The sequence below is a fragment of the Drosophila bipectinata genome, chromosome 2L (assembly GCF_030179905.1).
Source record: "Drosophila bipectinata strain 14024-0381.07 chromosome 2L, DbipHiC1v2, whole genome shotgun sequence".
NCBI classification, from domain to species: Eukaryota; Metazoa; Arthropoda; class Insecta; order Diptera; family Drosophilidae; genus Drosophila; species Drosophila bipectinata.
The window spans coordinates 5,621,678-5,632,281 of NC_091736.1; the positions used below are offsets into that span (position 1 = coordinate 5,621,678).

The 10,604-nt window shown below is 43.5% G+C and overlaps 1 protein-coding gene across 3 annotated transcripts; it reads left to right on the forward strand.

The window, feature by feature from the left end:
• The first annotated feature begins 42 nt into the window (after positions 1 to 42).
• Dap160 (dynamin associated protein 160) lies at positions 43 to 8,365 on the forward strand. Of its 3 annotated transcripts, none has more exons than XM_017239450.3 (11): positions 43 to 176; positions 431 to 873; positions 980 to 1,384; positions 1,443 to 1,882; positions 1,944 to 2,217; positions 2,279 to 2,426; positions 2,480 to 3,637; positions 4,522 to 4,767; positions 4,861 to 5,134; positions 5,198 to 5,371; positions 8,015 to 8,363. In XM_017239450.3, exons 2-11 carry the CDS (start codon positions 710 to 712, stop codon positions 8,308 to 8,310), a joined length of 3,579 nt encoding a protein of 1,192 aa, XP_017094939.2. In that variant the 5' UTR covers positions 43 to 176; positions 431 to 709; the 3' UTR covers positions 8,311 to 8,363. The 3 variants fall into 3 exon arrangements, with proteins under 3 accessions (XP_017094939.2, XP_017094941.2, XP_017094943.2); XM_017239454.3 differs by lacking the exon at positions 8,015 to 8,363 and adding an exon at positions 5,831 to 7,108 and having other exon boundaries at positions 44 to 176; XM_017239452.3 differs by lacking the exon at positions 4,522 to 4,767 and having other exon boundaries at positions 8,015 to 8,365.
• The last annotated feature ends 2,239 nt before the right edge of the window (positions 8,366 to 10,604 follow it).

A 10,604-nucleotide genomic window follows, 5' to 3' on the forward strand; every position in this document is an offset into this window, starting at 1 on the left:
ATATCCAAAAAGAACAATTGCAATCCACAACCAACCGCAAGGACCTCTAGAAGATCTGGCAACATAGCTCCAAAGACCCCCAAAGACCTCCAAAGTCTGGCAACCACCATTGACTCCGACTATTGATTGAAACAAAAATTTACGCAAATACAACAATTTTTTTGTTCCAATGCAAAGTAAGCCTGAAACCAGCAAATATATTAGATAAAATGTGCAAGGATCTGACGAGTGGCAGGACCCTTCGAAAATCACCGTCTATCCGTAGTTTGGACCAGTCGGTATTTTTCAGTGAAAAGCGGAAGAGTGCCAGTGAAAACGAAAACGCCTACCAATAAGAAAATAAAACTTGTACTTGTCGGAAGACAATAGATGATCTTCTATTTTTTAAAAGCTATCTAACTAGATTAAAATATTTGGAATTGCATTGCAGGTAAACCATAAAAATCCATTGTGAAAATTTGAGGGGTGGTGGGAGCCAAAACGGATACTCAATAGGCCTGTCGTAGTAAAGAGAGCGGACCAAAGAGAGAGAGTACGAGCCAGCGCACTAACGGCACCCACACAGCCACACACCTCCCTCTTTTGCGGGGGAGTCTCAATACACACGCAAGGCAAGGATAAGAGCAGAAAGGCAGAGCCAGAGGAGGAGCAGGAGGCAGGTGGCAGGAAGCAGGCAAGGAGCTTTCGAAACTAGGAAACTAGGATAAAAATGAATCCGGCGGTGGATGCATGGGCGGTGACCCAACGGGAGCGGTTGAAGTACCAGGAGCAGTTCAAGGCACTCCAACCGCAGGCTGGATTCGTAACCGGTGCCCAGGCCAAGGGATTCTTTCTGCAGTCCCAGTTACCGCCACTCATCCTGGGCCAGATATGGTGAGTAGTTACTACAGCCCTACTGACTCCATGAATCACTTCCGGTGTGCTTCGATAAGGGCTTATCATTCGCCAGTCTATTTATCCGGCTTTGCATTCTTTCCAGGGCCCTGGCGGACACCGATTCCGACGGCAAGATGAACATCAACGAGTTCAGTATAGCCTGCAAGCTGATCAATCTCAAGTTGCGCGGCATGGAGGTGCCCAAGGTGTTGCCGCCTAGCTTGCTAGCCTCCCTAACCGCCGAGGGCGGCCAGAAAACGCCATCGATGACGCCACGTGGCTCCACCAGCTCCATGAGCCCCCTAGATCCGCTCAAGAGCATTGTACCACCGTCCGCCGTTCCAGTGGTTCAACCAGCTCCCGTAGTACCCGTTCCAGCGGCTGTCATCTCACCGCCAGGCGGCGTTGTGGACATTACCAAAATTCCGGCCGGACCCACGCCACCATCCAGCAATCCACCAAGTCGCCACATGTCCATTTCGGAGCGGGCGCCATCCATCGATTCACTGTAAGATCCTACTCTTGTTTATCCTTCTTCCGTTCCATATTCTGATCCTCCTTCGCAGGCAAGGCGAGTGGGCCGTTCAAGCCGCCCAGAAGCGCAAATATACTCAGGTGTTCAACGCCAACGATCGGACCCGGTCGGGCTTCCTGACCGGCGCCCAGGCACGCAGCGTTCTGGTCCAGAGCAAGCTGCCGCAAGTAACGTTGGCCCAGATATGGACGCTCTCCGACATCGACGGCGATGGCCGGCTCAGCTGCGACGAGTTCATCCTGGCCATGTTCCTCTGCGAAAAGGCCATGGGCGGGGAGAAGATCCCTGTCACTCTGCCACCGGACTGGGTGCCGCCCAACTTGCGAAAAATCAAGTCGCGGCCGGGCTCAGTCTCCGGAGCTGGTGTAGTGTCACGTCCCGGTTCGCAGCCAGCCTCACGGCACGCATCCGTATCCTCGCAGAGCGGAGTAGGAGCCGTAGATGCTGATCCGTTAGCCGGTTTGCCACAAAGTAAGTTCCAAACTCAGACACCTTAGTAACCAACTTCTAACAATGTTTCCGGGGTGTTCAGCTTCCTTTGAGGACAAGAGAAAGGAGAACTATGTAAAGGGTCAGGCGGAGCTGGATCGCAGGCGCAAGATCATGGAGGACCAACAGCGCAAGGAGCGGGAGGAGCGTGAGCGCAAGGAACGCGAGGAGGCGGAAAAGCGCGAGAAGGCTCGCCTGGAGGCCGAGCGCAAGCAGCAGGAGGAACTGGAGCGTCAGTTGCAGAGGCAGCGGGAAATCGAAATGGAGAAGGAGGAGCAGCGCAAGCGAGAATTGGAAGCCAAGGAGGCGGCCAGAAAGTAGGTTAATCCTAATAGCCACTCCACCCATAAGCTAACAGGTTTTTCTGTGTTTTTAAAGGGAATTGGAAAAGCAGCGCCAGCAGGAGTGGGAGCAGGCCAGGATTGCTGAAATGAATGCCCAGAAGGAGAGGGAACAGGAGCGTGTTCTCAAGCAGAAGGCCCACAACACCCAACTGAATGTGGAGCTGAGCACCCTAAACGAAAAGGTAAGACTATCAGTAGCAAGTCCACACCATCTAATGAGTATCCTCCTCGACAGATCAAGGACTTGTCACAAAAAATATGCGAAACCCGGGCTGGTGTCACCAACGTAAAGACCGTGATCGATGGAATGCGCACCCAGCGTGATACTTCCATGAGTGAAATGGCACAGCTGAAGGCGCGCATCAAGGAGCAGAATGCCAAGCTGCTGCAGCTCACCCAGGAACGAGCCAAGTGGGAGGCCAAGAGCAAGGCCAGTGGTGCCGCACTGAGCGGAGAGAATGCCCAGGAGGAGCAACTGAATGCAGCCTTTGCCCACAAACAGCTTTTGATCAAGCAAATCCAAGACAAGGTGGAAAACATTAAGAAGGAGATCGAATCCAAGCAGGAGGACATCACCTCCAACGACGCTCAAATGGCGGAAGTGAAAAACGAGCTCTCCACCCTGCTGGCCAAGTGCGAGGAACTATACAAGGAGTACGATGTGGAGCGCACTTCAGTGCTGGAATTGAAGTACAACCGCAAGAACGAGACGGCGGCGACCATGAGCTCGGCCTGGGACACGGGCAGCTCCAGTGCTTGGGGAGACACTGGCACCACAGCCGCCCCTGCCGATCCCTATGCCGGGTTAACCAATGACATTGCCGCCGAAGTCGCACCCGCCGTGGATCTCAGTGGACCGGCGCCCGAAGGATTCGCCAAATACCGAGCTGTATACGAGTTCTATGCCCGTAACGCCGAGGAGATCACTTTCGTGCCGGGCGACATTATTTTAGTGCCATTGGAGCAGAATGCCGAGCCCGGATGGTTGGCCGGTGAGATCAATGGCCACACTGGCTGGTTCCCTGAGTCCTACGTTGAGAAAATTGAAGATGGCGAAGCTCCTCCTGCCGCATCCACTGAACCAGAAGCCGTAGCCGAAGTTGCTGCTGTGGCGGACACCTTTAATGACAATATTAGCGCCGCTCCAACTGACTTGAGCGCCGCCGGTGACGTTGAATACTATATAGCCGCATATCCTTATGAGTCCGCCGAGGAGGGCGACCTGAGCTTCAGTGCCGGCGAGATGGTCATGGTCATTAAGAAGGAGGGCGAGTGGTGGACGGGCACCATTGGCACCCGCACCGGCATGTTCCCCTCCAACTATGTCCAGAAGGCAGATGTGGGCACTTCCAACTCGACGGCTCCGGCGGCCACGACTGATGCTTTGGAGCAGGTAAGTGGTTACTTTTTTTTTTTAACTTGTTCTTAGTAGTAATTTGTTTTTTATAATTTTAATATTTAAATTTTTTATTTTATTTAAAAAATCCATGGAGATTTAGAAAGAGCTTTGATATTTTTGTACTTACTATTTAGGATCCAAAATGAAGCGAGTGATTTTTTTGCAGATTGAGAATTGAAGAATCTATCAGTTATGTCTTGGGGTATTCTTCTTAAAGATCGGTTGTATATTGGCCAAGATATGACCATTATTGTGGGCCATAGTGTGCCTCCCAGTATTTTAGAGGATTTTTTAAAGGGACACCCCAGAAAATTTAGGAAAAAATCTGAAAAATAATATGTTTGTAGATTTTACTCAAGATTGATGGAGAATCGATCTACAATTAAGGTATTCTTTTTAAGAATCGGATGAATATTGGCCAAGATATGACAATCGGTGTGGACATGGATATGGCATAGTGTGCCTCCATGCATTTTTGAAGGGGAAACCTCAGAAAATTTGGCAAAAAATCTAAATAAAAATATATTGGTTGTAGATTTTGATGTAGAATGGTGGGGATTCGATGTACAGATCCATTAATGTGTTTAGCTCAAGAATCGAATAGAAATTGGTAAAGATATAGATTCGGAGTTCAAAAGTCGATAAATTTCGTTTGTTGCATTGTTAATAGAAACTTTTATCTTTTATTAGATAAGTTTTTGTTATTTATTTTAATTTTGTTTCAAATATCAAAGCCTATTTTCGTAGCCATACTAGTTACACGTTACCCCCGAGTTTAAAACCGTGTCTAACCGCTGCGCTCATGTCCATATACTAATCCAATGCTTTTCATGTGCTGTGCTTTTGCCATCGTTGTCGTTACACTTGCACTTAACCAGGAGGCGACGCTGAATGGCAATGCTGCCTACGCGGCTGCTCCCGCAGCGGAGGAGCCGCAGTTCCCGGAGCTGCAGCAAGAGCAGCAGCCCGTCCAGCAGCAGCTGAGCGAACAGACACCGGCGGAGGAGCCGCACGAAGACCTCGACACTGAAGTCTCCCAGATTAATACACAGTCCAAGACACAAAGCAGCGAGCCGGCCGAGAGCTACAGCCGACCCATGTCACGCACCTCTTCCATGACACCCGTAAATAGTTGACACACAGTTGTCCTGTTGTCCCGTCCTCCATATCTAGTTGGTTCTTACTAATCCTATGCTTGTATTCCCAACACTTTCCAGGGTATGCGGGCTAAGCGATCGGAGATCGCCCAAGTTATTGCTCCCTACGAGGCCACCAGTACCGAGCAGCTGTCCCTGACGCGCGGCCAGCTAATCATGATCCGCAAGAAGACGGATTCTGGCTGGTGGGAGGGTGAGCTGCAGGCCAAGGGCCGACGACGTCAGATCGGCTGGTTCCCGGCCACCTATGTGAAGGTTCTCCAGGGCGGACGGAATAGCGGACGTAATACTCCAGTTTCGGGAAGCCGCATCGAGATGACTGAGCAGATCCTGGGTGAGTTTGGCTCTTGACATATTGAGAAGGTAACTGGATAAATGTATTCTATATCCTTTACAGACAAGGTCATTGCTCTGTATCCGTACAAAGCACAAAACGACGATGAGCTCTCATTCGAAAAGGACGACATCATCAGCGTACTGGGCCGGGATGAGCCAGAGTGGTGGCGCGGTGAGCTGAACGGCCTATCCGGCCTGTTCCCCAGCAACTATGTGGGTCCCTTTGTGACGTCCGGTAAGCCAGCCACCACCAATGGCACCACAAAGCAGTGAATCTCGCGCCAGGAGTTCCAGCTCACTGCTCCTCTAAGCTCTCTCTCTTATCCAACACATTCCATTTATATATAAACATATATATATATATATTTTTTATAATTACTATTATTGCTATTATTTTGATTTCGAATAAGCCATGCCACTCTGTTCTCGCCCTATATTGCTATCGAAAATGAAATCCTCTTATGTTTAGTCCTAATTTGTTGCAATATTTCAAACCAAGATGTGTCTATTTGTTAATTGTGATTATTTAGTATTTAGAACTGATTTAATTTTAAGTTAATTGTTGGCTTTGTCTCCAATGCTTAGTGTTCATTTAAATTGTGTATTTATTTAGAGTGCTTTTTTGTATTTTGTATATAAAGGAAAACCCATTAAATGCGATTTCGATTTCAATTTCAATTTACGTTTCGAACAGGCAACGTATAACGAGCCATCGGCTTTGGCCTCTAAGCGGCACCAGGCACTCCACTCGCTTACACACAAATCCACACGATCCCATCGGGATCTGAGTTATCTTAAGATCAGCAACAGCAACAGAAGCAGCAGCAGCATCATCATCATAATCAGGTCATCCATCTAGTTGGACCATTCTACGAGAGTCTGCCATATGAAAGTTTTTCACGAGAGGGAAGTTTTCTTGAAATTTGGGGTCGCGTAGATAGATCCATAGAATCAAACATTGTTCTCATGTTCGTAACCAATCAAACGAAAGATACAACCGAAATCTAGTAAGACACACATTTTAAAGGATTTATATAGTAATCTGCATATGAAAATCACAGCATAAATAAGTATATCAAATTGCTATTTCGTTGTATTAGATGTGTTTATCGATCGAAAGAAAAAACAAAAACAAAAAATATTCAACAGGTTATTTCCCCCAAAAAATGCTACTACACATACGCATATAAATAGTATATCTATACCGATGGTTTTCTGTGTTTTCCAATAATATCCGAAATATAATTGTACATATATATTTGTCGTAATACGAGAGCATGGCGATGGAGGGACGAAAGGAAGGAATTATTGTTAACTAAATATTAAGCATGATGACCATTCTCAAATATCTAAAAGAAAAACAGAAACCTTTGAAATCATTAAAGATATAGATAATGGGTAACCGGACTACACATATACGGGCAACAGTATTGATAATATATACATATTATACATATAATATATGTATATGTCTTTTTTTCGGGTTAATTGTTTGGTGTACTAATCTAATTTAAGTGCTTATCTCAACTGCCATAATTGTATTTATTTAATGTCTATTGTCTTGTATTGATGAGTGTTGAAATTGTTTGCGATAGTTTATATCTGTATCTGTATCTGAATCTGAATCTGAATCTGAAGCATAGATCTGGATAGAAGGATGTGTAAATTGAGTATGTACAAAAGCCCACTTAGAGAAGAGCCATTCAACTCGATCGGAATGCGACACACACACAAATATATAGGGATACGTTATGCTGTTTATATCTGTTTGAAGCCTAGTTACAATTAGTCTATGTATTACTAACTCACCCATTATATCTACGCTATCTCGTACATATGAAAAGAAACACTCTCGAATGCCTTTCAAAATGATAACCAAGAAAAGTCACCTTACATGGATTTAACTTTAATCGTAACTTGTTATTGCATACCACAACTATATATGCGCCTATAGCTCTATTTAAAATTTAAAAAAAAAAACCAATTAAAAAAAAAAAAATAATAAAACGTTATAGAACCTGCAAGCGTCGATCGGTTGATGGTTTAATTCCAACTGAACGGCGGCTGTGCAGAGCAATTCTAAAAGCATTAAACATAATTATGTAGCTAATGTTGGGTTGATTATTAATTCTACATAAATGTACTAAAATATATATTTAAAATGAACCACGAAACCAAGCATATACATACATACTATATAGCGAAAGTACTAAGATTTCTTTAGACAAAAAATAAAAATAAAATCCAAAGTGTTTATTGAGCTATTCGAGCATTTCGAGTCAGACCCCCCCCATCATACATATTAAACCCTTGCATACATATAATGCTCATATAAGCGTATTTGTTTAATCGTTACAAAAGTTAATTAATGTAAACAAAGCTTAAGAATAACTCAAGAGGAGACAAGACCCTTTAAAAAATAACAAAAAATAACAAATTCTATATGCATTAGCACACACTCACCTACACAGAGACTCACTTTAAACGCGAAATGGTGACCATCGATATATATATATTTACCTACATATATACAAACCGAGAACCTAAAACCGAGAACCTAAAAACCGAGAATAATACCTATAGAGAAGTGAAACTCATCTTCAGCAGATACTTAATGCATACGAGTATATGAAAGTAAATTCTTAAAACAAGATACCATTAAACATATTGAAATATATCAGTTTCAAACATAATTAGAAAAAAGATTAAAACAAAAAAAAAGAAAACCAAAAATATTAAATTAAATTATGAAAATAACAAATTACACGTATTGGTGCAATAAATGTATAAACGGAACTTCAAAAACAAAACAAAAATGCTTTTATTTTTATTATTTTTTTATGGAATTACTATAGTTGGCCTCCTCTACCTCCCACAGAGTCAGGAAAGCTCAGCAGACTTCAGAGACTTTGGCAGCAGATCCGCCGGACTGAGTCGGAGGCGTCCGGGGACAAGGCGGATGATAACAAAAAACTCCATGGCACTATCCATGCTGTGCACATTGCCAAGCGCAGCGATGGCCAACTCATGGGATGCGCCTATGTCCGGTTCGAGTGCGACGATCAAATGGCCCAGTCCATCCTCCGGGACAGGGGCCACCAGTTGTTGGGCAGAACCGTTGTGGTTGATTGGCGGATGCCCAAGAAACGTGGGTCCTCCTGGCGGTGTTGGTAGTCTTCGGCCCAGGCCCATTCGCTTCCCAAAAAATATTAGTCTTTGTTTAAATTTGATTTGATTTTCTGTCATTAGATTTATTTTTAGTAAAATTTTTTCTTACACAATATTTAAAATCAGTTTAACAATTTAAGTAATTCCGTTTAAGAATCGCCAAAGGGCCAATCCACTGTTTTCTCCATTTTCGAAGGGAGTTAATCAGAAAATTTGATTGCAGATCTGAAAAAAATTGAGTCTGAATATTTTGATGCAGATTAATGGAGAATCGATCCACAAATCGATTGAGGTACTCCGCTCAAGGATCAGATGGAAATGGGCAAAGATATGGGTTTCGCGGTGGGTGATATTGGGCTCCCATGCATTTTCAGCATTTTTGAAGGGGACCCATCAGAAAAATTGACAAAAAAGTGAAAAAATAATTTTTGTCCAGCTTTTGATGCAGATTAATGGAGAATCGAGCCACAAATCGATTAAGGTACTCCGCTCAAGGATCAGATGGAAATTGGCAAAGATATGGCTTTCGCGGTGGGTGATATTGGGCTCCCATGCATTTTCAGCTTTTTTGAAGGAGACCCATCAGAAAAATTGACAAAAAAGTGAAAAAATAATTTGTATCCAGATTTTGATGCAGATTAATGGCGAATCGAGCCACAAATCGATTAAGGTACTCCACTCAAAGATCAGATGGAAATTGGCAAAGATATGGCTTTCGCGGTGGGTGATATTGGGCTCCCATGCATTTTCAGCAGTTTTGAAGGGGACCCATCAGAAAAATTGACAAAAAAGTGAAAAAATAATTTGTGTCCAGATTTTGATGCAGATTAATGGAGAATCGATCCACAAATCGATGAAGGTATTCCGTTTAAGGATCGGATAGAAATTGGCCAAGATATGGCTTTCGCGGTGGGTGATATTGGGCTCCCATGCATTTTTAGCATTTTTGAAGGGGACCTATCAGAAAAATTGACAAAAAAGTGAAAAAATAATTTGTATCCAGATTTTGATGCAGATTAAAGGAGAATCACTCCACAAATCGATTAAGGTATTTCGTTTAAGGATCGGATAGAAATTGGCCAAGATATGGCTTTTGCGGTGGGTGATATTGGGCTCCCATGCATTTTCAGCATTTTTGAAGGGGACCCATGAGAGAAATTGACAAAAAAGCGAAAAAATAATTTGTGTCCAGATTTTGATGCAGATTAATGGAGAATCGATCCACAAATCGATTAAGGTATTCCGTTTAAGGATCGGATAGAAATTGGCCAAGATATGGCTTTCGCGGTGGGTGATATTGGGCTCCTATGCATTTTCAGCATTTTTGAAGGGGACCCATCAGAAAAATTGACAAAAAAGTGAAAAAATAATTTGTGTCCAGATTTTGATGCAGATTAATGGAGAATCAATCCTCAAATCGATGAAGGTATTCCGTTTAAGGATCGGATAGAAATTGGCCAAGATATGGCTTTCGCGGTGGGTGATATTGGGCTCCCATGCATTTTCAGCATTTTTGAAGGGGACCCATCAGAAAAATTGACAAAAAAGTGAAAAAATAATTTGTGTCCAGATTTTGATGCAGATTAATGGAGAATCACTCCACAAATCGATTAAGGTACTCCGCTCAAGGATCAGATGGAAATTGGCCAAGATATGGCTTTCGCGGTGGGTGATATTGGGCTCCCATGCATTTTCAGCATTTTTGAAGGGGACCCATCAGAAAAATTGACGAAAAAATGTAAAAATAATTTGTGTCCAGATTTTGATGCAGATTAATGGAGAATCGATCCTCAAATCGATGAAGGTATTCCGTTTAAGGATCGGATAGAAATTGGCCAAGATATGGCTTTCGCGGTGGGTGATATTGGGCTCCTATGCATTTTCAGCATTTTTGAAGGGGACCCATCAGAAAAATTGACAAAAAAGTGAAAAAATAATTTGTGTCCAGATTTTGATGCAGATTAATGGAGAATCGATCCTCAAATCGATGAAGGTATTCCGTTTAAGGATCGGATAGAAATTGGCCAAGATATGGCTTTCGCGGTGGGTGATATTGGGCTCCCATGCATTTTCAGCATTTTTGAAGGGGACCCATCAGAAAAATTGACAAAAAAGTGAAAAAATAATTTGTGTCCAGATTTTGATGCAGATTAATGGAGAATCAATCCTCAAATCGATGAAGGTATTCCGTTTAAGGATCGGATAGAAATTGGCCAAGATATGGCTTTCGCGGTGGGTGATATTGGGCTCCCATGCATTTTCAGCATTTTTGAAGGGGACCCATCAGAAAAATTGACAAA